The sequence below is a fragment of the Hydra vulgaris genome, chromosome 04 (genome assembly GCF_038396675.1).
Source record: "Hydra vulgaris chromosome 04, alternate assembly HydraT2T_AEP".
Lineage (NCBI taxonomy): Eukaryota > Metazoa > Cnidaria > Hydrozoa > Anthoathecata > Hydridae > Hydra > Hydra vulgaris.
Genome location: NC_088923.1, coordinates 23083486 through 23109255, shown reverse-complemented (window position 1 = coordinate 23109255; position 25770 = coordinate 23083486). Strand labels below are relative to the sequence as shown.

The 25770-nt window shown below is 28.1% G+C and overlaps 2 protein-coding genes across 5 annotated transcripts in view; both read right to left on the bottom strand.

The window, feature by feature from the left end:
• Window positions 1–1058: 1058 nt before the first annotated feature.
• LOC100198982 (von Willebrand factor D and EGF domain-containing protein) lies at window positions 1059–6941 on the bottom strand. Its single transcript, XM_065795826.1, has 6 exons — window positions 6805–6941; window positions 2748–3009; window positions 2189–2303; window positions 1619–1985; window positions 1468–1508; window positions 1059–1381 (listed from the first exon to the last, which is right to left on the bottom strand). The coding sequence occupies exons 2-6, from the start codon at window positions 2787–2789 to the stop codon at window positions 1086–1088; spliced, it is 861 nt and encodes a 286-aa protein (XP_065651898.1). The 5' UTR covers window positions 2790–3009; window positions 6805–6941; the 3' UTR covers window positions 1059–1085.
• Window positions 6942–8176: 1235 nt separating this feature from the next.
• The window catches only part of LOC100198982 (von Willebrand factor D and EGF domain-containing protein), a 72147-nt gene continuing 54553 nt past the window's right edge, over window positions 8177–25770 (bottom strand). For all 4 annotated transcript variants that reach the window (XM_065795822.1, XM_065795824.1, XM_065795825.1 and 1 more), the window contains 5 exons: window positions 20862–20999; window positions 20562–20747; window positions 10189–10403; window positions 9892–10088; window positions 8177–8343 (listed from right to left, as the gene is read on the bottom strand). In XM_065795822.1, the coding sequence (XP_065651894.1) occupies window positions 9998–10088; window positions 10189–10403; window positions 20562–20747; window positions 20862–20999 (630 nt within the window). In that variant the 3' untranslated portion in view covers window positions 8177–8343; window positions 9892–9997. The remainder of the gene's footprint in view (window positions 8344–9891; window positions 10089–10188; window positions 10404–20561; window positions 20748–20861; window positions 21000–25770) is intronic.

Genomic DNA, 25770 nt, shown 5'->3' with positions numbered 1-25770 from the left:
ATTGTATATTTATTGATATGTAATAATATTACTAGTTTGAGTTCAATACCGCATAACTTACTCTCTGGAGTATCATTGTGATGAACTTGTGGTTAAATCAAATCCACATAAGTGTTCTAGCGACTAAATTATTAACTAAAACACCTAATGGCTATTATTGACATGACGAAGAACATTAATAAAACTCTCTATGCCAAAATAAGCCCAGAATCTGTTTATATGAAAAGAAATATACAGCTTTAACCTTATACTGTAAAACTATCTGCAATGCAGATACGCGCTTCCTACCTGTAGTAGATTCACGGATTTGCACTATCCCCGATGATATAATTATCGGTACCGGTAATGTGCAGTGAGTAAATCAAAACATGCTATTTTAAAACTAATTTGATAAGTGTACGCAAGTTAAGACTAAATTGTGTTTAGTATTAATATAGACGAAACATGATTTGTTCTACATAAAGATGCAGTCATAAAAAATAACAAGATTTGATTATCTAATTACAGTATTAAAACCTTGCTAACTTTCAATCTTACAGTGTTATTATTAGCATTACTAACTAAATTAAAAAAATTTTTATCAATTATATATATATATATATATATATATATATATATATATATATATATATATATATATATATATATATATATATATATATATATAAATAGCCCAAGACATTAGGGTCAACCTAACAGGTTGGCAAATAATCACCGACCTCGTTTTAATGTTTTATAGTAAAACCTTTGTGTCAAATATTTTTGCCGTTCTCTAACAGTTTAACGTCGGCAATAAGTTGCAACCTCATTTATCTTAATTACGAGAGTTAATATATATATTAACTTTCAGAATTAGGAAAAATGAGGTCGGAAATTTATTGCCGACGTTAAACTATTAAAGATCGGCAAAAAAATTTGACACAAAGGTCTTACCGTAAAACATAGATATATATATATATATATATATATATATATATATATATATATATATATATATATATATATATATATATATATATATATATATATATATACATACATAAATACATATACATACATAAATATATCCTTTCATATATTTAACTTTATGTATTGTGGATTCTATATTCTATAGTGTTTACTTCTTTTTTAACGAACCCTTCCTCGATTTTAATACTGGCTTTGTCAGAATTTTTACTGAAAGCGCCAGAGCTCGATTTCGAATCATTTTTTGATGCTCCAATAAATATAGCTATGTTTTGAATGTTAATTTCTTTGTTGACTTTTTTTAACGAAATTAAAATATACGCAATTGCTGTAAAAATTGCTAAGAGTATAACCAACACAACTACGATAACGGCTAAAGTCGTTTTAGAAATTCCTCGTTTTTTTGTCTCCTCAACTAAATAATAATAAAAAATTATTACCTTATTATCTTCAATATTTTTTCATAATAAAAAAACAAAAAAAAAAAACAAACAAACTTACTTTTGATTTCGCAAATTAATCCGTCTATTGGTTCAATACACCTAAATTAGGCAACTTAAATTACATAAATTATAAAACCTTGTAAAACAAAAAACTGATTTGAATCGTGAAGTCCACTATAAAACATGTAGAGAAATTATAAAAATCTTACAGATCTCCTGTGCATCCTCTAGGACATTTACATACAGATGAACTCATGTTTTTAGGATCTTCCCAAATACAAATACCACCATTTCTACCTTCGCAATAGCACTGCACGGTTTCAACTTCAAACTGGGCAGAGTCGGATAAGCCACAAGGATCAGTAATTTTGATCGCAAATAAATAACTGCCGATTTGATCAGGTATCCAATTTAAAAATCCATCTGATAATATTTTCATACCATGATTATTCCCCTCAAATTTATATGTCAAACTTTGGTTTTCAGGATCATTAGCTGGTATCTTATATTTCCAAAGCTGGCCTTTAAAAACGTATTGCTTAAGTATATTTTTTTCAAAAGATGGAGACTTGTTATCTTAAAAAAAAAGTTCGAAAATTCATTTATAACATTCAAATAAAACTTTTGAATATTCAATCATAAAATAAAAAATTATACTGAAAACACTATTTTTTTCATATCATTATGAAATATTGCCTCATAATTAGTCATCGTCATATTTACTGTTAGTCAAATAATAAATATATACAAAAATTAAAGTTGAAAACTTAAACATATACCTCTTCTTTTTGAGAAAGACGTTCGACTCACATCCGGGTAACAAACTTCACACCATTGGTTTGGATTAGAATCGTTTATTGCAAAACAATACTCATTAATTTTGCAACTGTTGTCCTAAATAAATATATGCACATACATACAACCAGCAAACATTTTTGTAGTCAATTGGGAGTGGACTTACATAAGTATTTTGAGTGGTTTATAGGAGTTTTACTTATTGGTTACCTAGTGGACCATTAGTGGCAACCGCTAAAAGTGCCTAACCAATAATTTTAAGATATCAAGACTAGACACATTGGTTAGACACTTTCAGTGGAAGCCACTAATGGTCCTCCGAGTAACCGATGAGCAAAACTACAGTGAACCACTCAAAATGCCATTATAGGTCCTCTGAAATTCCATTATAGAATGTTTACAAGTACACTATTAGAATGAGTGTGTGTATTCAAGTTATGACTCAAATTTTGCTTTTATTTTGATTTCTTTTTTTTTTAAACTTTATAAAAGTATTTTTAATAATTTTTTACGTATATACATTAATTATAAAGTCAACTTTACCTTCCATTTACACGTTTGGATGTCTTTGTTTGTGCATTCCATGCATTTTGAGTCATATACAAGAAATAGAGTTTCATTCTCACTAAAATTCAGATTATCGTTTGACACACTGATTGCATAACCTCCTACCGGTTTTCCTGATTGGCTAGAAGAATATTTAAACTGGGACTGTTGGTAGAAGACAACTTATTTCAGCAAAACTTAGAAGCTGCCCTTGATCATTTCGTGATTTTCCTAATTTCTCATATGACTTTTCAGTTATCTTTAAAAAAAAAAAAATTTAAATAATAACAAAAAATTAAAAGTAATAATTAAAATTAAAAATTTATTTATTTCTAATATACTATACTATAATATACTGTACTATAAAAGAAAATAGTGCATTAAACAATGTCTTTTTTGAATTGCATTTGTTATTACTTTATTATACTATTTTTATTGTGCATTCAATTATCATTTTGTGATTATTACTTAATCATAAAACCCTTACTTAAGCCTTAGAATGAAACTGATGGTAACAAAAACAGATGGTAACCAAAAATTTGTCACATTCGGAAAAGCAGTTTTTTTAAAACTAAACATTAAATAATTTTTTAAAGTATGAAAATGTTTTATAGCAAATTTATTCTACAATAATCTTAAGTAGAGAAATACTAATACACACTCAATAAAACTAGTTTTATGTGTATTTAGGTCAAGTAAAAAGTCCCCTTATGTACAAGATGCCTAAAATTTACTAAAATTTAGTTTTAAAAGCTTTTAAGTTTAATTCTTATAAAATAATAAATCATTATTCTACCATCTATTTTCAAGCAAGTGAAAATTACTTTAGGTGACTTTTGGTATAGGCTATGTTTATCATTATAATGTACTAATATATGCAGTCTATGAAATAAATTTTATTGTTTTTAGTTGAGTCTGAGAAAAGTATATTAATTTATTTATGTATACTACTGTAAAGTTTATTATCGATTCTTTATTTGAGTTTTGAACAGTGAAAACATTCAACTGTTAAACAAATTATAAATATAAATCGCAACTAATCACTCACCCTAGGCATTTATATTATTCTTAGTATATTTTTTTTTTGCATATATTCAAAACTATAGTCACAGAGATTTTTCTCACAAAATGTTATTTTTGGAAGCAAAAGGAGTTACAAAGTAATCATTTTCTATAAGCAGCTTAGACAACATATTAAATATGTTTCTCCTAATATACTGTTGTGTTTTTTTTTAAATATACTAAATTCCCAGCAAACATGCTATAGCAGAATTTCAGTGGTCTTATATCGGCATTCTGAGCAGACCACTGTAGATTTTTTTTTAATTCTGATTCACTCCCAACAAGGCTGCAAGCAACCAATATTAAGTTGGGAGTTACTCGAAAAAAAGAATAGAGTTATAGAGCAAGAAAACAGTTGACAGAAAAGTTGAAGGTTGTATGAGTCAAGAAAACATGAAGATAAGAGAGATTTCTAAAGAATTGATGTGGGTAAAAAAACTAAACGAATAAAAGTTTTTAGAGCATGCAGGGACAGATACAGTAAAAGAATGAGACTTTGCTGAATGACAAGTCAAGCAAGAATGAGTTTTATTTGATGGAACTAGATGATAGCTCTTTTAGGCAGTGTCCATGAGTATTTGTAGAAAAGAGAAAGAGATGCAACTTTATGACAATGGGAAAGAGGCTCAAGCCTAGCAGATAGACTGTGGAGATTTACAATGCATTTTTGGACCTTGTCTACAAGAGAAAGAGCATCATTAAAAGATCCAGCCCAAATATGACAACAGTATTCCATACAGGGATGAATAAGAGATTTGTAGAGAATGGTAGAGAATGGAATCAGGAGAGAGAAAATGGTGAGCACGATAAAGAGAAGCAACCTTAGCAGATGCAAATATAACAATTGATTGCATATATGTTTTCCATGGAAGGTCAGTAGTAAATGATAATCCAAGAAGATGTAAAGCAGAGGACTCAGTGATAGGGTTGCCATTCATTAATGTTGACAGTACTGGGATATTTGTTTGCAGTAAATAACTGAGTTTTGTTGGAGTTAAAATTTACAAGCCACTGTGAGTCACAAAAAAGAGAAGACTTTTTGTCAAGACAAGAGTATAAGAGTATAAAGAGCTACTTTAGATAAGGTTTTTAGTAAGGTTGTCTGGAAGATATTAATATAGCTAAGAAACAAAATAGGACCAAGGATAGAACCTTGAGGTATCATGAGGTAGTGTTGATATTCGAGGATGACTAACAAAGTGGTTAGAAAGAAATGATTTGATAATGTCAAACTTTGTTGAAAGCCTTAGATATGTCATGAGCAATAGCCCTAGCCTCACTGTCTTCGTGCACAATAAAATGCACAATAAAATTTTTCAGTCACAGCAGTTAGCAAATCAGCCGTCGAGCAAGAGGATCGAAAACTGTATTGATTGTCTGACAGCGAATTATTTGACTCAAGATGAGATGTGAGAAATTTGTTTAACAAAGACTCAAAGACCTAGCTAATAACAGAAAGAAGACTGATTGGACGATAATTGGAGGGGTCAGAATGTTCACCAGAGTTTTTGAAAATTGGAACAACAGGTGGCATTTTAAAGTAGGTAGGAAAACAAGACTCAGTCAAGCACTTATTAAACAGTTAAAAGAAAATTGAAGAGAGTTCTGGAGAACAACTTTGTAAGACTGACAGGAATGTTGTCTGGACCACAAGCCGTAGAAGAATTAAATGAAGATATGACTTTAGCAACAGAAGCTGGAGTTATTTGAATGTCTAACAATGGGTTAACCTGTATAATAATTTTGCTCATTGGTTACTTAGTGGACCATTAGTGGTAGCTGGCAAAAGTAGTCAATGACAAGACACTATTAACATGTCGCAGAGTTATCAAAATGCCATTTATAGAGACTGCCACTAATGGTCAACTAAAATAACATGATAACAGATAACAGATAAACAAATCCACTAAAAAAATCCACCACAAATCCACTATAACAATCCACCAATCGTTTTCTTTGTGATTGCAACCACCAATCATTTTCTTTGTAATTGCAAACAATAAAAATCTGCCTGCTGAATAAATATTGTAAAGCGACAAACATAATATACAAATGCATAACATCTTCCCCAAACACACCCAGCAAAGCATACATTGGTTTATCAGAGGGCGCATGGAGAAAAGAGATATGTAAACCATAAGCAATCATTTAAAAATAAAAAACTTTAAAATGCAACTACTCTCTTAAAATATATTTGGTAAACTAGGAAAAAATTTAAAGAAACACCTGTATTAACTTGGTCTATCCTAAAAAGAGCCCTGCATGAAACAACACAACAAAAAAATGTTTACTTTGTTTATATGAAAAACTAATAACTCCTCATGAAAATAAATTTCTATTAAGTAACCACAAACATGAAGATTACGCATACTTGTAACAATTTTTGAATAGTTTTTATGTATAGTTTTACATAACTAGTTTTAATTGTATATTACTTTTTTAACAAAAAAACTATATTTTTATTTCACCTGATGATTGCAATAGCATGAAACTTAAAAGTGTGAAAATCAAGCATTTTTATTTTTTACTATATTATAGCAAACACTCAGTTTATCAAGCATATATATCTATATGGCCATCTTTAAATTTTATTATAAAATGTAAACACGTTGTTTTTTTAAACTAATTTAGAAAATCAGAAAAAGTTTTACACCTTAAATTTTTTTTTTTTAATTGTACATTGCCTGTCCAACCAAAACCAATCAATCAAAGTAGCAGCACTTTTTTTAAATCTTTTGTTATAAACTTTCTGAAAACCTAACAACCGTAAAAGTTCCTTTTCTAACTTTTTATTGTTCTTATTCCTAGATTTTCATCTTGCAGTTTTAAATATCATAGTTAATCAGCAGTTGATTTACTAATGACATAAAATTGATTTAGCTAATGACATAAGTTGATTTAGTTAATGACATAAAATTGATTACAAATTAGTTAAAATTGCAAAGTGATGCAATAAAAAATTACTACTGTTATTTAAAAAAATACGTTTTACCTTCACTTCTGTCATCCTACATGAAAGAGAACTAGAGTCAATAAAGTCTTTTCCTATGACACGAGTACGAACACAATCTTGATCTCTGATATCACAAAGTCCTGAGTTTGGTATGCCAAATAAAACAGGAGATTGCCCTAGACACATTTAATTTTTAAGTTTTAAATGGATAATTAACTTTTTTATGAAAACATTCACATTTTTGAATTATTTAATATTTAAATTAGCATAAACCATTTATAATAATAGATTTAGATTTTTTTAAAAAACCTTCTTTCATCGAGCAGTCCGCGGTAATAAAACCAGCATTACAGCTGCATGTGCCGTTTTTACATATTCCATTCCCATTACATTCATTTGGACACAAGTTTTCTGCAATTTTTGTTGGGGGTCCAGTTATGTTTCCATCTGCATTTTTCCAGAAAGTCAAATCTCTTAAAGTGAGTTCTTCACATACACTGACTAAACTATTTATAGCAGATTCAACACCTACTCTTTCACTGTCTGTTACCTTTAAAGAAATTTTAATAAATTTTAAAACATATAATTAAATTGTTAATGTTCATGAAAACATTAGGACTATCAAAACTAAACAAGACCACTATGCTTTACTACAAATTATAACTATTGATAATTAATAGTATGGAAATTATAACTTGTAGTTATAACTATAACTTATAATAACAATTACTAATTATGTTTTAAGTTGTTACACAGTAGTTATAATTTTTCTTTTCAAGTAGCTGACATGTAGTTATAACAACCTTTCTTTGTACTTACTACTTATTACTACTTTTAAATATTTGACTGATAAAAATTATAATAAATTCATCCAGAATCAATGTATCATACCTTCAGGTAACAATTCTTGCTTTATTTTTGCACGATTCATGAAAAATCTTTTTCATAAAAAGTTATTCAACTACTTTAGTGGTAGAGAGTAGGGAATTAAAAAACTATTTGTGCTCTAATGTAAAAATGTAGCTATGATCAAGTCGAGAAGTAATTGGCTAGAAATTACTTTTTGGCTAGAACTAGCTAAAAATTGCAACTAAAACTGCAGTAGGTACACATCATAGACTTTAGACAACACAAATAAAACTTAACTAACCAAACTCATTAGATCGATATTAAAAATAATTCATTATAAATTTTTCCTTTATTTTTCTACTTTAATTTATAATAAATGTATTAATAAATATAAATATTTTTTAATTATATATCATATTTTATTTGCTATACTTTATAATAAACTCACTTGAATATCAATCACACATTGTTTCTCGTATTCATCTGTTGAAAAAGTATTTCCAATGAAATCAATACAAGCCTTGCCTGCAATTGAATTTCGAATTTTGTTCTTACATACATTTTTTGCTCTATCTTCTGTGATTCCAGATTTTGTAGGAAAAGAATTAGTATTACTACCAGAAAGCTGAGGAGGATTGTAATCATAGACTCCTGTATTACCATCATCAGGAAGTATGATGACATTATCAGATATTGATCTGCGCTTACGACGCCCACAATTCTCAGCACCTAAAAATAAAAAATTAAATTAAAAGAAAAAAATAATTTCCAACTTAGAAGCATCAGCAATTGTTTAAAATAAAACCATAAACAAAATAAAAAGGCTTACAATATATCTAAATAACATAGTGTATATAAAAGGTGCAATTTTTAACAAACCAATTAAGTGCATATATAACATATAATATATCATATATAACATATATGTAACAATGTATATATAAGACTTGAAATTGTTACAAAAGCTATTGAGTACTTAAACTCCAAAACTTCAATAAGATAAAAAAAAAAAATATTTAAAAACTTAAGTAAAAGAAAGCAATATGGAACTTTTTTATGTTGACAGTTAAAGATAATTTGCATTTCATACTTATCCAATGGGTCTTCATGGTTATCTTACATCTCCCAACTATCAGTTCATTGGTTACAATAGATTTCCCATGGATCTTTGTGATGTGACATAACTAAGAATGTTACTATGGTTTGAAAAATTTTTATTTTATATCTAGAACATGGTTGTACATTTTAGCTCATGTGTAGACATGTGTTGAAAAAATAAATCAATTGCTGCCTATCTAATTAAAATGGCAAATTGCAAAATCAATTGCAAAATTAAAATCAGTTAAATACAGGAAATGCTCCCTCTTTTGATCAGAATAAAAAATTTGTTCTGTTAAGTCGGAAATGTATTTACATATTATATTTGATATGGGTTAAAGCATCTTAATGCTTTAAAAATATAAGATCAATATATAATAATAAATGCAATATGCAATATAATAATAACATAAATTTTTTCAAATACTTTTATTTTGTATAAATTTAAAAATAAATTAGGTATAGTATACAAAAAGTTTACAAAGTTTATTAATCTAATGAATTAAATTCTAATAATATATCATATCCTAGAAAGATTTGTATGCAAATGTGAAAGAAGATGTGATTATTATTCAAAATGTGAAAAAAGATGTGATTATTATTCAAGAAGTAAATTATGTAAAAAGCTGTATATTTCAATTCAAAAGAACCCAACAACATAAAAGACAAAACTAATTTCAATGACAAAATTGAGTGCAAGCCACACACAGTTTTGCAAAACTTTTGCAAAAAGAAGAATTCCTCTTCCTACTTTAGACCAAAGTTTACAAAGATACAATAAAGTGAAACTAAAAAAAATTATAGAAACTTTTGTAACTAAGAATCCAAACTTTGATCGAAGCATAACAAGGACAGAAAGTATGAAATACTAAAACAAAAGAGTTCAATAGAAATAAAGAATATTTTCATTTTCCACTAAAAATATCATGGGTAATAATTAAAAAGTGTACAGAAGAAATGTTTTGTATGTGAATAAAATGTTCTATGTAAATAAAATGCTCTGTATGTAAACGAATTGCTCTCAATGTAAATAAAATGCTTCATATGCAAATAAAATGTTCTGTATGTGAATAAAATGTACCATATATGAATAAAATGTTCTGTATATGAATAAAATATTCTATGTAAATAAAATAAAAAAAGTGTCTATCTATTTTATTTAAAAGCCAACAACTTTACCAGGAAATTCTAACTTTTTCCATCCAACCATGCCATTTAAATATTTTGGCCGATCTGCATACCCTTCAAAATCACAACTGACTTTGCGTTCATTCCCACAGCATGATTAACTACAAACACAGTATGTCTTCGCTCGTGTTGCTGTACACTTTTGAGGACCTCCTTTAAAGTAAAACAAACTCTCCACAAAATTCAATCTATGATAACAAAAATGAATATCAAAAACAATACAATTAAAAAGATAATAAAATGAAAATAAATTTAGATTTATTTAAAAAAATTAAAAAAAAAATGTACTTCCAACTTTCAGTAAACTTGTTTTGGTCATTGGTTGAAGATTGTTCACCTCTTGGGATCCTTTCATTGCCTTGGTTATTATCAAAAGTCCCACATAAACCTTGTGTATTTTGAAAATCATCAGAGGGTACTTGGACATCGATGTTAGCATAATAAAAATTAGCATACCAATGAAAAGCATCAAATTTAACAAAAGCACCAGAAGGAAATGTAATCTTTATATAAAATCACAATAAATTCATAAGGATTTGTTTAACAACTTATATAACAAATTATGAGCAATATATATATATATATATATATATATATATATATATATATATATATATATATATATATATATATATATATATATATATATATATATATATATATATATAGTACTGTGCAAAAGAAAGTAGCACCTAATTTTAATATATTCAAGATAAAATGTCAAACAAAATGAAATTGAAACAAAAATATAAATACAAACATTTTTTAATTAATTGTGTAATATAATACAAGTTTTATTAAAAACATTTAAATTTATAACTATACATAGACAAGTAATATTTAGTGTGACCACCTTTATTTACAATAACAGCTTGGAGTCTTTTATTTATACTTTTATACATATTTTTAATAAATATGATAAGGATATTATACCATTCTTCTTTTAGAACATTCCAAAGCTCATTTAGATTCTTTGGCAACCTTTCCATATTCGTAGTCCTTAACATTTTCGATTATATTCGAATCAAGGCTCTGAGGAGCCGAAGGCATGGTTTGAAGCACTCCCTCCTCTTCCAGATTTGACAAATAATTTTTAACTAATTTGCAAGTATGTTTGGGATCGTTATTCTGTAGGATAAAATAATCCCTGATCAGTTGTCATCCAAAAGGCACAGTATGACTATGTAAAATATTTTTATATTTTTCACCTGTAAGCTTTTAGCTGTTATTCTAACAATAACTCCTAACTCTTTTATTGAAATACACCCCTAAACTTAAATATTCCCTCCACCATGTTTAATAGTTGATGCCAGACATGGCTCCTTCAATGCCTCTCCCTTTCTTCCCTTTCTTTTTTCTACTGACGTCTATTCCTCTCAAAAATTTGAAATTTAGATTCGTCTGTAAATAATACCTTGTCCCTTTGATTCCTGCTACTCTTTGTACTCTCTGGCAAACTTTATTCCTTTTTCTTTATTACCTTTGTGTACTAAAGGTTTTTTAATAGCTACACAGCCTTTTAATCCAGATTTTATGAAAGATTGTCGCACAGTAGATGCATGTACTAAAGTTCCACTAGCTCTTTTAAGATCTTAAACAAGTTCTGCACTTACTTTCTTGCAATTTGGTAGTGCTTTTATTTTTAAACTGTTCATCACGTAGGCTTAACTTTTTGGGACAACCAGACTCCTTTTTATTCACTACATCACTAGTTTCATTATATTTTTTAACTATTTTTTGAACTTAGTCTTGCGAACAATTCACACATTTGGCTATTTTAACTTGACTATAGCTCTCTTCATGTAAAACAATGATGCGATTTCTGTCATTTATTAATATCTTTGGCATTTTATTAGTATTGAAATTATATTATTAAATATATCTATATATATATATATATATATATATATATATATATATATATATATATATATATATATATATATATATATATATATATATATATGTATATATGTATGTATGTATAAGGGAAAACATGACAAGGTGATATATATATATTTATATATATATATAAGGGAAAACATGGCAAAATGGGGAATGGGGCAAAGTGACTTTTCATATAACAACTCAACAAAAAAACTAACAAAAAGCCTAATCGAAGACTTTTGGGTCAATTCATCTTAGAGTTGGTCGAATCCAAAGAAAGAGACTAATTGAAGGCAAACTTAATTAAAATAGATAAATAAAAACTCTTTTTAATGATTATTCTCTCTACATTAAAAACTATGGGAACCCTTAAATGAAATTCCAGGTTTTTAGTAACCTGTTAAATTTTAGAAAAAGATCAAAGACCTACAAAAATTTACCTTGATGGCAATTGTCCAAATTTATTGTAACAGAATCAAAACGAAAACTTAGGGTCAAATTATTAACAATATTTAATTAATTTTTCAAATTTCGAAATGTAATAGACCATCTCAACAGGCTTCTTAGAATTCAAGTTACCATCAATTTTTTAAAATGCATTTAGTTAAAGACTGTGATAAAAGATTTTTTTCTTTCATCAATTGCATAGTTAAACCAAGAAATGCACTCTCAGGGTATACCATTAATTCAACATCAATTGGCAACTTTAAAAGCAACATCAATAGATACTTGGACAACAGGCACAATCACAACAGCACAGAGGTGATAACAGTGTCACTCTTTTTCATCAATATTTATAGTTCTCTCCTTTTTTTTCAAATAATATACAGGTTTATTTTAAAGAGGTTTTAAAGGTTTAATTTTCTACCCATTTTTCATTACAAATTTTGGTGCTGCCAAACTTTAGGTTATTTTTGTTGTTACTAACAAGTGAGCCAAAAGCATTTATAATGCAAAAAAAGATATTTGGATAACACAATCTCCTATTTAGAGATGGGTTGGTATCTTGGTTATTTCTTATAAAATAAATTAGTAAATCAATGACTTATATTAAAGTGAATAAAAAATTCAAAAAATTGACGAAGCCAAAAAATTGTGTTAAAAATATTTGTTTAATAAGAAAAAAAAGTTTAGTAACAAAATCTATAGTATTTTGTTAGATGTAATGTTTTTCTTTATGCACATCCAAAATATTCCTATTAATGATTCAAAGTACTGCTTACAGGAAGCATAGGGCAGGTAGTACTGCTTACCAGTGATACCTGCCCTATGTTTCATACCTAACTGCACTCTTTTGAATGTAATTCCTAATCATATTGACCATGCTCTTTCTCTTTACCCCTTTATGCCTTCATTGTTGCAATTGGTGACGTTAATGCTTATCACACTGAATGGCTTAACTCTAACACCACTGATATTGCTGGCACTAAAGCTCATAACTTTTACATTTCTCTATCTCGTACTCAGATAGTTAACTGTGTGACTCAATTTTAAGACAACCCTAATCACTTACCTTCACTCCCTAATATGTGTCTTGTCTTTGACCCTAGCTTATGTTCAGTTTCTCCTTTTTCTCCCCCCTAAGTGGTTCCAACTATGCAATCTCTATTAATAGATCTCTATAAATCTTTTATTTTGTACTTCCTTTTTGGACTCACCCAACCATCACACTAATTACTACTGCCCTAAAGCTAACTGGGATTCTTTTTGTGATTTTTTTTGAAACAGTCCTTGGGCTGTCTTATGTCTTTTTCTTCTCTACTGATAAATGCCTTCTATGTAACCTCCTGGATCAAGTCTAGCCTTATTCTATTCCATGGTTTTTCACCTTTTTGTGCAGCTGCTATATCTAATCCTAATCATTTTTTTCATCTTTTTCATAAGAACAACTCCTATTAGAACAAACACCAATTTATTTTTGAAAAAAATTGATGTAAAAAGGTGCTGTCTGATTCTGAGCTCCATTATTCTCAGTTCATTAAATCTCAAAATGTACTTCAGAAGTTAGGCTAAAGAGACTTTTGAAAAATCTTCAGCAGCGTTCCTAACAAAGGTAGATCTAACTCTCTATCTCTCATTTATGGGACTGCTCTTAATACCTCACCCAAGTATAAGGCTGAACTATTTGCAAAGAACTTTTTTTCTAATTTAACTCTTCAATCTTATAGTTATACTCCTTCTTCTGTTTCATTTAAACAGATTAACCCATTGTTATATATTCAAATTACTCCAGCTTCTGTTGCTAAAGTCATAAATCAATTAAACTCTTCTACGCCCAGTGGTCCAGAAAACATTCCTGTCTCAGTATTACAAAAGTGTTCTCCAGAACTCTCTTCAATTCTCCCTAAACTATTTTATAAGTGTATGACTAAATCTCGTTTTCCTGCCTGCTTGAAAATGGCATTTGTGGTTCCAATTTTTAAAAACTCCCAAAAATATTCTGACCCCTATAACTATTGTCCAATTAGTCTTCTATCTATTATTAGTAAGGTCTTTGAGTCTTTGATCAACAAATTCCTAACACCCCATCTTGACTCAAATAACTTACTGTCAAACAATCAATATTCTTTTTAATCGCCTTGCCTTACAACTAAGTTGCTAACTGCTGCGACTGAAGGATATTATTGTGCATTAGATCAAGCAAGGCTAGGACTATTGCTCTTTTCATTTCCAGTAACTTCTGGGGTAGCTCAAGGTTCTATCCTTGGTCCTATTTCATTTCTCATCTGCATTATTAATCTTCCTGACAACCTTAAATCTAAAGTAGTTCTATTTGCTGTTAACTCAACTTCATACTCCTGTCTTGATAAAAAGTCTTCTCTTTTCGCTTAGAATAGGCAGCCAATCTTGAATCTGATCTCACTTCTGTAAAAGATAAAGACTTGCAGTGGCTAGTGAATTTTAATTCCAACAAAACTTATTTTTACTAAACAACAGTAAATGCAACTGCTGCAAACAATTATCGCAGTACTGTTGACATTCTTATATTGATGAACAACAACCCTCTAACTGAGCCCTCTTCTTTAAGTCTTAGTGGACTATCATTCACTACCAACCTCTCATGAAAACCATATATACAATCAAAAGCTAAGTTAGCATCTGCTATAGTTGCTTCTTTTTATCATGCTTGCCATTATTTAACTTCTGATTCCATTCTCTACTTCTGCAAATCTCTTTTTTACCCCTGTGAAGAATACTTTCACAATATATGGGCTGGTTCTTCTAAAGTTGCTCTTTCTCTTCTAGACAGGGTCTAAAAAACAAATTGTAAATGCAGTTGGATCCCCTATGCCATACTTGAGCCTTTCACCCATTATCTTAAAGTTGCACCTCTTTCTTTTTTCTACAAAAAATATCATGGTCCCTGCTCAAAGATCATCTATAGTTCTGCCAACCAAAACTCATTTTCACTTGATTTGTCAAGCATGAATGAGTTTTGGTTGCATCTGACTCTGCATGCTTTAAAAAGTTTTATTTGTCTAGTTTTTTTCCCAATTCGACCTTTTGGAACTTTTTCCCATCTTCATATTTCCCTGACTTATACAACCTTCAACTTTTTAAGTCTTCTATTAACCATTTCCTTGCTTTTAAACTCTATTCTTTTTTTCGAGTAACTCTCAACTTTATAGTGGTGGCTTGCAGGTTTGTTGGAAGTGAATAAAAGCAAAAAAAAGTTACAAAATAAACTGTAAAATCTCCTATCAGAGAAAATGATCATGAATTTTTTTAAAAATCTTAACTGACATATAAACATAAAAACATTAAAACGTCTAAAAATTAATCAGAAGATCTATGCTCTTGAAATGGAAGATGGATTGAATCAGATATTGCTAAAGTATTGAATAATTTTTTTATTCAGTTTTTCAAATTGAAAACAAAAATCCAGTTTTAAAAAAGTAATTGCTGAACCAATTGCAAATACGGAATGAAAGATTGCAAATACAGAAATAATAGTATATGTTATCTACTGGAGAGGATAAAGTGCATCTAAGAGTTTTAATGGGATGTTCTAATGTTATTTCTATATTGGCAATAAAATAGCAATTCTATTTAGTAAACGACCGGAATCAATATTTGAGCAGGGCCAGGTTCGATAAAATATAGCCGGGGCCAGGTTTGTGACCAAGGCTGCATAAACAATTATACATCCTACAGTATATATTTTTTTATTCAAAATTCATGTTATATTTTGTATATATGCATATATAAACATCATTATGATTAACATAATCATCATAATCATCATTACCATCATGATCATAATCATGATCATGATCATCATCGCCGTCATCATCATCAGGCTTAAACTTTCCTCTTCTATGCTGTTTCTCTAACATAAACAATCTAGAACATTTTCTTTCTTTAACTAAACCTCCTTCATACAATATATAAGGCACTGTATTTAAGTTTTCTTACTTCTACCACTACTATTTTCTTCTGAAGCTTCTACCTCTCTACATGCTGATATCTAAATCACTTTAATCTTCTCTAACAAATGTTGTCCAATAAGATGCATTTTTCTAATCTGTCTAAGACTATGCCTCATTCTCTTGTAGTGTTAGTCACACCACAAATTCATCTGATCGTCTTCAATTTTGGCAAAGACTACACCATATAAATACTAAAGTTAATATAAATGTGAAAGAATGTTGTTTGCCAGCATCTAAATAAATAGCAAAATATATGTTTATACCCAAAAATATATGTTTATATAATATGTACGCAAAAAGCGCATCTTGGAAGCTTTTATTCCTTCTAGAATAAATGCTTGAAATAAATCCTTCTGGAATAAATGCTTCTATTCCTTCTCTTTAATATCAAGTCAAGTCTCATTCTACTCCTCACTTTTTACCATCTTGAGCAGTTGTTTTATTAAACGGTAATCATTTTTTTCATCTTTTTTACAAGAACATCTTCCTTATAAACAAATGCCTTTTTATTATTCTAAGAAGCCAATGTAAAAAGGTCCTGTCTGATGTTAAGTTCTGTTATTCTCATTTTACTAAATCTTTTATCGTAACTCAGATGTTAGGATCTAGAGACTTTTAGTATGTCTTCAACAGTGTCGTTAACTAAAATAAGTCTAACATTTATTCTCTAATTCGTGGGTTTGACTTTTTACTTCTCCCCAGAATAAGGCTGAGTTATTTGCAAAAAAATCTTACTCTAATTCAACTCTTGAATCTAATGGCCACACCCTTTCTGCCAGTTGAACAGATTAACCCATTGTTAAACATTAAAATCAATATGACTTCTAATGCTCAAGTTAATTCTCAATTGAACACTTCTTCAGTTTGTGCTCCAGACAAGATTTCTATCATTGTCTTAAAAAAGTGTTTTCCAGAATTTTCTTCAATATTTGCAAACCTTTTAAAAAGTGCTAAACAAGTGGTTCCTATTTTTCAAAACTCTAGAAACTCTATCCTACGATTAACCTTCCTCTGTTATTAGTTTCTTTATATAAAGCTTTTGAGATTAATAAATTATTTCTTTTTAACTGTGGAATTTAAGTTAATCTTGAAGGCCTACACTCCACTTTATTTCAAGAGACTTTATGGGTACCACAAAGTTCTATCTTTGCTCCTGTAATGTTTCTTATGTACAATAACAACCTTCATGAAAATTTTACATCTAAAGTACCTCTATTAGCTAAGGACTTAACTTTATACTTGTGTCTTGACAAAAAATATTCACTTTTTGATTGCTTAGAACAAGCAGAAAATTTTTAATCTGATTGCAGTGGCTTGTGGATTTAAATTTTTCAAGGCAACAAAACTTATTTATTGCAAAAAAATGTTGCAATACTGTTGGCATTCCTATATTAACGTATAACAACCTTCTTACTCACAGACAAAGTCATTGAAAATGTAGTTAGACCTGCCTTATCTGCCAAGCTTGAACCACTCTCCCATTGTTGTAAGGTTGTGATCTTTTTCTACAAATACTATCATGGTCAATGTTCAAACAAGCTATCATCACTGCGATAAACCAAAACTCATTCTTACTTGGCTTCTTATTCAACAAGTTGCATCCTTTTACTGTATCGTTCCCTTCATGCTATAAAAACTTTTATTAATTCAGTTTTTTGTACTTGCACATTGAAAAAGCCTTTTAACTTTTCTCCATCTTTGTGTCTTTCATTTTAATACATCCTGCAACTTTTAAAGTCTTCAGTTAACCATTTTCTAGTATTTTAACCTCTCTTTTATTTTAAAGTAACTCATAGCTTAATAGTGGTTGCTTGCAATCTTGTTGAAAGTAAATTAGAGTTTAAAAATATATAAATATATGCCAGTATGTAATAAACAATAAATGTAAACTTAAAATTATAATAAAAAAAGAATTATAAACTTTTTTCTAGCCTTAACTATCAAACCTTGCTAAATCTTATAATTTTGCCGGGGCCGGGTTTGCAATAAGTCTCATTTTTAGCCGGGGTCTGGGCCCTGGTCACTTACTAATTCTATTGTCAATTAATTTTAAATAATCTTATTAAAGGGGCATTCCAGATGTATTTAAAACATAAAGCAACAAACTATGGTCCTGCTTCATTAATGTTTTTTGTATGCAAAGCAATTAAGAGTATTATAAGATCATTATAAGATTGATGGTTTTATAAAAAATAAATTAATAATCAGATTCTTAGCATGACATTATTTGGAATTCTGTTGCGCAAGTCTAACACTTTAGATTTATTAAACAGTCTTGGGAAGTGGATTTTTAATAAATAAAGAATAAAAAGATTAAATGTGTAAACAAAAAATGTTAATAAAATTTGAAGCATATTGTGGAAATGAAGTTTTGTTGAGCTGGTTAAAAGCTTGAATAACAAGATTTAAAGTCTTCTCAGTTTAGCCAATGTTTTCTCACTCAAGCCTTTTCGTGCTTGCCCTTGTCTGCTAAATTTTTGGCAAGCTCAAAAAGCACTTGTCAAAAAAATAAAAATATTTTTTTTTAATTGCAACAAATCTTTTTTGTTAATTAAATGCTTTTATGAAAAATTGTGAAAAAATTTTTATAGATGAATTATTTTATTGAGAATTAAAATTAAATGTTAGTTTTTTCATTCTTAATGCAATTATTTTGTGTAAAATTTAGATTAATTTTGTTGTTGTTGTTGTTTTTATCAAATTATTTTATAAGTATTTAAACAAAACGTCCATTTTGCCAGATTTTTATTTTATTTATTAGATTTTGAATTTAAATAAAACGTTTGTCTTTCAGTTTTTATTTTAACTGTTTTATTTAACATTTGTATAAAATGTTTTTTTATTTTTTTACAATTTTTGTTTAAAATTACTTTATTGAGATTTTAAATAAAAAGTTTATTTTGCTGGTATATATTATTTTAAATTCTTTCAGATTGATTTTCATTATGCTTTTATTTTAATTATTTTGCTTTATACTTATACAAAATGTTTTTATTTAAATTATCTTATCTAGAATTTTAAAAAATGTTTTTTTTTTTGCCAGTTTTTTTAAATTATCTTATCCAAATTTGTTCAAAACATTCTTTTTGCTGTTTTTATTTTAATTTAAATAGCAAAAAAAGTGGATTTTTTTTTAAATTGCGTACGCCAACCTTAAAATGACCATCTGGCCAGCGCTTTGTTGTGCGCTAGAATTGAATTTCAAATGGAGAAGACTGATATGTAAATATATTAGGGTTATGACTTTTTTTCAATCCAATACTCCTATACTGTAGTTTGATGAATTTTTACCTTAAAAGCACAAAATGAACTATTATTTGCATCTCTTTTGAAAGAAATTCACCCCGCCATTGAAAAATTGATTTTTAACTACGCAAACCGGTTTTTATTGTCGCCATCATTGAAATTTATTTAAATTCAGTTAAATATTTCAATTAGTATATATTTTTCAGTCAATGTATGTGCATCTTAAAAACTGTCTCAAAAATTTTTTATTTAAAAAAAAAGGGGTAAAGCCATGGAAGTAAGATTGCAGTAAAGGAAATCAGAATACTCTGTAAAGAAAAAAAAGTTATTTTTAAATAGTTACAAAAAGAGGCTTAATGAATCTGCTGAGTCGTATTTTAGCTTATCTCTATTTGAAATTTCACCAACTTAGGGGGTGCTCATATAAAAATCATCTTACCTATAAATTCTGGGATCCTGATTAGATGGGGCGAAAATTCTTCATATGAACACAAACTATAAACCAACTTCAAGTAGACTGGACAGCTTTGATACAAAATTTATATAACAGCATTTGCTTGATTTTTAAATTTAAGTCGTTTGAACATGTATGTTAAAAAAAATTTAACATTTGTAAATAATTTATGATACTTATTTTGTAAAACATGCAATATTATTAAACTTTTAATACACATATAGTAAAAACTAAAAGTTATCAAATAATGTTTAGCAAAGTGAATAGATTTTATTTAACTTTCGCTTTTAGTTTTTAATTTAAAAATTGACGTGAATGATTGTTCATAAACAAACATCAAGTGACCTTAAAAACGCCCTGATTAAACAAGTTGTTTTTTTCATATGAACACAAACTAAAAGTCATTCAGTCTAACCAAGTACTTTGTTTAGGCGGGATTTTTTTCTCTTTATTATATGCCCCTAAAAATCTAATGTTAAAGAGTGTATGTAGAAAATAGTTTTATGAAGGGTGATTAAAAAAGATTTATGTCGATAACATAAGAAAAGCAAAGAGAACGGGGAGATAAAATAAGGAAGAGAAATAATATTTAAAATAAAAAGAGGCTCAAGTAAATTTTAGACACCCACCAATAAGAAGCTTACCATAAAGCTTTTTCCATTGTTGTTCCTTGTAATTGTTGTTCCTGATTGAGGTTCTACAGTACTAGCAAATCTTGCTCTAGGAACATTGTCTCTACACATATCTATTACAATAACATCATCACCTTCTTGTGCTGCTACACCACAGTTACAGGAAACTGAGCCACAAGCAAATGTTCGAACATGCACCTATGATGGTACACAAATATAAAATTAAACTAATAACATTTTTGAATATATTAAAAACAAAACAAAAAATTATAAAAATAAATACTTAAAAACTTCTAAAACTGAAATATCAACCTTAAAGTTTCGTGCTGTACTTTGAACCAAAACATAATCTCCAACATAAAAATGATTGTAGTAATGCTGATCAAAAGTTTTTAAATGAGGATCACCAGTAGAGGTGCATCTGGATGTTTTAACATCAGCTGTTTTTATCTAAGAGTGTCAAAAAAGTAACAAGCATTTAAACTTAATAAAACTTGTCAAATTTAAAATGTGGCAAACACTGCTTTATTTGACTACTTAAAATAACACTGAAAGAAGAATAAAATCTTCGGCTGCTACTAAAGATTATTTTAACAGAAAGCACTAGCTATAGTAAATCCCCTGCTGGCTCCAATCGTATTTAATATGCAACTTTATAAATAAGGTAAAGTACAAAAGATCTCGTCTTGTCAGAATCCTATAAATGACTTTGGAAAAATCAGGTAGATCTTGGAAATAGTAAAAATAAGGTTGGCAAAAAATTTCTGCTTTAAAACCGTTTTAGATCACCAGTCTTCTCTGTTTGAAATTTTATGCCAGCACGCGAAAAAGCGCTGGCAGGATGGTCAATAATGAGTTAGCCTGCGTGATTTAAAAACTGATTTATTTCTGTTGTTTAAATTAAAATAAAATCAGCGAAAAGAATGCTTTGAATAAATAAGAGATAAAATAATTAAAAAAAAAAAACTGGAAACAAAGCCATTTTTCATGAAAGTTGAAGAAATGAAGAAAAAAATTAAGTTGTAATTTAAAACAAAACGTTTTTATTTTTTTAACAAGAGTTTTTAATGTGCTCTCTAAAGTTTTTGCGGGCATGTGGGCAAGCCCAAAAGTGCTGGCTAAACAGAGAAGATTAGATCAGTATCAGGTCCACAAAAATTTTTGAAACACAGTTTTAAAACAAAACAGACTGAAAAGCAGACTAACATGGGAATGCTTATTATAAAATTTACAGAAAACAAGATTTGCCGATTTTATTTTAATTATTTTATTGTGAAATAATACAAAACTTGTTTTTTGTTTTTAACTTAATTGTTTTGTTTACTAATTAAATAAAAGTTTTTCCTTACTTTTGTTTTTGTTTTTTTTAATTTAGATTTTAATTAAATAACTAGTTTTCTTTTTTCATTTAATTACTTTATTTATAATACAAGTAAAATGTTTGTTTACCTGTTATGCTTTTAACATTATTTGTTCAGAACTTAAAGGAAACATTATTTATTCTATTTTTATCTTGATTATTTTGTTTAAAGTTAAAATAATAAACTTGTATTTAGAATTCAATTAAAACTTTTGTTATGATGTTTTCATTTCAATTATTTTATTAAGAATTTAAATAATGCGTTCATTTTTTTCTGATTTTTATTTGTTTTATTTAATTCAGAATTTAATTAAAATGTTCATTTTTTAATTTTTTTACTTCATTTAGAATTTAAATATAACTTTCATTTTGCTGATTTAGGTTTAACTATTTTATTTAGAATTTAAATAATATGTATGTTTTTCCATTTTTTAAATAATTTTATTTAAATAAAACAATTGTTTTTGTGTGGTTATTTTTAATGATTTTATATAAATTTTTTATTTAAAAACAAAATGTTTTATTTATATATAAAACGTATAATTTAAAAATAATATGTTTTATTTAAAAATAAAACCTTCATTTTACTGTTTTTATTTTAATTATTTTGTTTAGAATTTAAATAAAAGGTTTGTTTTTCGGAAATAAAATCAATTTTTAAAATTCTGAGGTCAGCAAAAAATTGCCAACTTCAGACACTGTAAGGTCGGCAATTAGGTCATCCAGCATTTAAGTAGAAATTTATAGTAGTAAGCATTTAGGTAGAAATTTATCAAAGTAAAATGGCTGTTGGAAGAATGTCTATTGAATATTAATTAGTTTAATTAGTTTATAAAAACAAATGTTTTAATTAGCAGAGGCTTAATACCCCCTGTTAATGCTAACTGTTTAAAAAGGTGATTAAAACAATCAAATAACATTGATCAGATAAATAAAGTTCATGTTTTAAATTAAAAAATATTACATAGATATAGTTTAAATTGAAAACAAAAGTTATTTATTTGTAGAAATAGTTTAAATTTTTCTTTAATTTTTAGTTTTGATAATAGAGCTTATTGCGCCCTTTATTTAGCAGAATGGTTCAGACATACAAAAAGAATAAGAAAGAAGGCAGGAAAATCTATGCAAATAGCCAGACGATGACAGATGCCTACAATTCTGTTATACGTAAGCAGATGTCTGCTAACCAGGAATCTAAGCACTATTAAAAGTACTTTTCAGAACTAGTGCTCACAATGCTTCTGCCTTAATATCACTACTACGTGTATTGCTGTCATCATCATTGTCATCAGCAGCATCATCAACAGAACCATCACCTTTATCTTTAGCACCTGAAGAAAGACCACAGACACCATTGTCTACTTCATTTTTAGAAAAGTCATTTATTAATGATTTTTTTCTTAAAGAACTGCAGCCCAGATTTCTGCAAACTTCTGGGGATGATATGTCAATAAGAACCATCAGGTTTCACAAAGAGAAAGCCTAACAGGTGCTGAATGTTTGAAGGGACTGAGAGAAGAAGCAGCAAAAAAAGATAGTGCTCCAAGATAAAAAAGACCACAAAAAAAGAAATCTATGCCTGGGATGATAGGGACAGTTATGAAGATGACAACACTGTGTCTATAGTGTGGTATTCACAGAGGTCAAAGAGAAGAATATACTGTGACTTATGTGGTGTTTGGTACCATGTTAAATACACAGCAATTCCTGACAGAGCTGATAGCGAAGCCACAGACTTAATCTGTGAGAAGTGCCTAAAAATAAAGTAAAAATATATGTTTTACATAGTGGAGCCTATTCCCACCATTTTCTTAAATTTGACTCGCCATTAGTTGTAACTTTGTAGCTTTTTTTTTTCACTATATGACTTAAAGTTTTGCTGGATACAGCTTTTGCACATATAGAGATATGTCTTGTCTATAACTAAAAAATATTTCCAGTTTAAATTTAATATTTATTTACTTTACAAAGAGAGAAAGAAAAGTTCTTGAAAACATGGGATTTAATGCCCCCTGTTACTCTACTTTAATTTTTTTTTTTAATAATTAGAACAGAAAAAATGGATTGGCAAAATTACCCCAATAAAATCTAATTTGGGGGAATTTCGCCACCTATGTTATTTACAACAAATTTTTTATTTTCAATTATAAATCTTAAAAACACATTTAAAATCAGTTAAATAAAAGAAATCTCACAATACTCAATAAGTGGGGGCATGGCCATCGATACCAAGAAATATCGGGGCATGTCACCCCCTCCACCTTTTTAACATCTTTTTTTTCTAGAAAGGTAGGACATTTTAGGAAATTTGTTGATTTACCAGCCCCAGCTGTCCTTTCTGGATATTAAATTCTTCCTCCTAGTGTCCTTCAAGGTATGCAGTATAATTCTGCAGCTTGCTAGCAACTCAGTTCGCCGGCTTTAACTTTTGCAATGGCTTTTTCCATTAACTCTTTGCTATAATTGGTGACAGATTTTCTCTTGTAGTTTAATTAATTAGAATTAATTATAAGACCAACATGACTTGAGAAATTATTTATCAAACAAGAGGAAGGGAAATAATATTAATTATCTAATCAAAGCACATTTCTATTTAATATAAATAGGTGGCAAAATTTCTCACCTATTTATATAAAATAGAAATGGTTCCCCCATATAGCATTTCTGTAATAACTATAGAACCAATCAAGTTAGAAAGAAAAAAACAAAACAATATTTTAGTCTTTCAAATTATGAATGCAAATAAATAATTTGATTTTTATGAGAATTTTAAATTTCCTGTTTTTTTAAAGATTATTTTTGTCAATTAATTTTCTTATCAAGTTATCACAAAAAGAAGATTTTTTTAATATATAATTTGATAAGAAATTTGCTTTTCTTCTAATAGAATTATAAGTTATAAAAAAAACTTATTCCTGAGTAAAGTTATAGTTATAAAAGTAGATACACACCAATTGGTGGCGAAATTTCAAAAGCGGCAAAATTACCCAATTTTACTCTATACTTCAATACATTTAATGTATATTTATTAAACATTTATAATATTGACTTATGTCAATATTATAAATTTTTAATTGAACTTTATAAAACCTGTAGATTAATAGACTTATAATGTACGCTTTAATTCTCTTAAACTACATGTTTATTAAACATTTATTAAATGTTTACAATTATGACTTATGTAAGTCAATATTGTAAACATATATTCAAAATTTAATAAAGGTTTACATTAAATAGCTTAAAACGTAAATCCAAATCAACCATATTTTTTTGACCAATTTAAACTAAATATGAAGCAATTTAACTGTGCGTTTACTGAAATATTATAATGTGTCTATAATATATCATATCATATTTGAATTTCAAGTTTCTACCATTGACATTTTTTATATAAAAATTATAAGAGATAAAGTTGGTTCTAAAGGATTGCAAATATCAAGGCTTTAAATATAGCACAAACAAAACAGACAAGTTAAAAATATATATAATCATTCTTATAAGAGAAAAATAGAAGGTAACACAATACAAGAACAATATAACAATAAAAGAATATTACAATAACACAGTATAACAATAAAAGAAGGCATAGCATAGTTGAACAAAACGTTCATAACAAAATAATAATTTTAAAGGAGATTTTGAATCTAATTTTGAATTTATTTTGAATCTCGATTTTGAATCTAATTTTGAGGAATTATCTTTTAATTATTATTTTTATTATTATTTTCAAAGCTGAAAAAACAACTACAGTTGAGGAGGCTACTTTATTGTGGTTACAACCCTATCTCAACTCTATTAACCCTGAAACTTAAACCTTGACAAACAAGGTGGCTGCATGGAGAAACAAGTTAAATGGGGTAC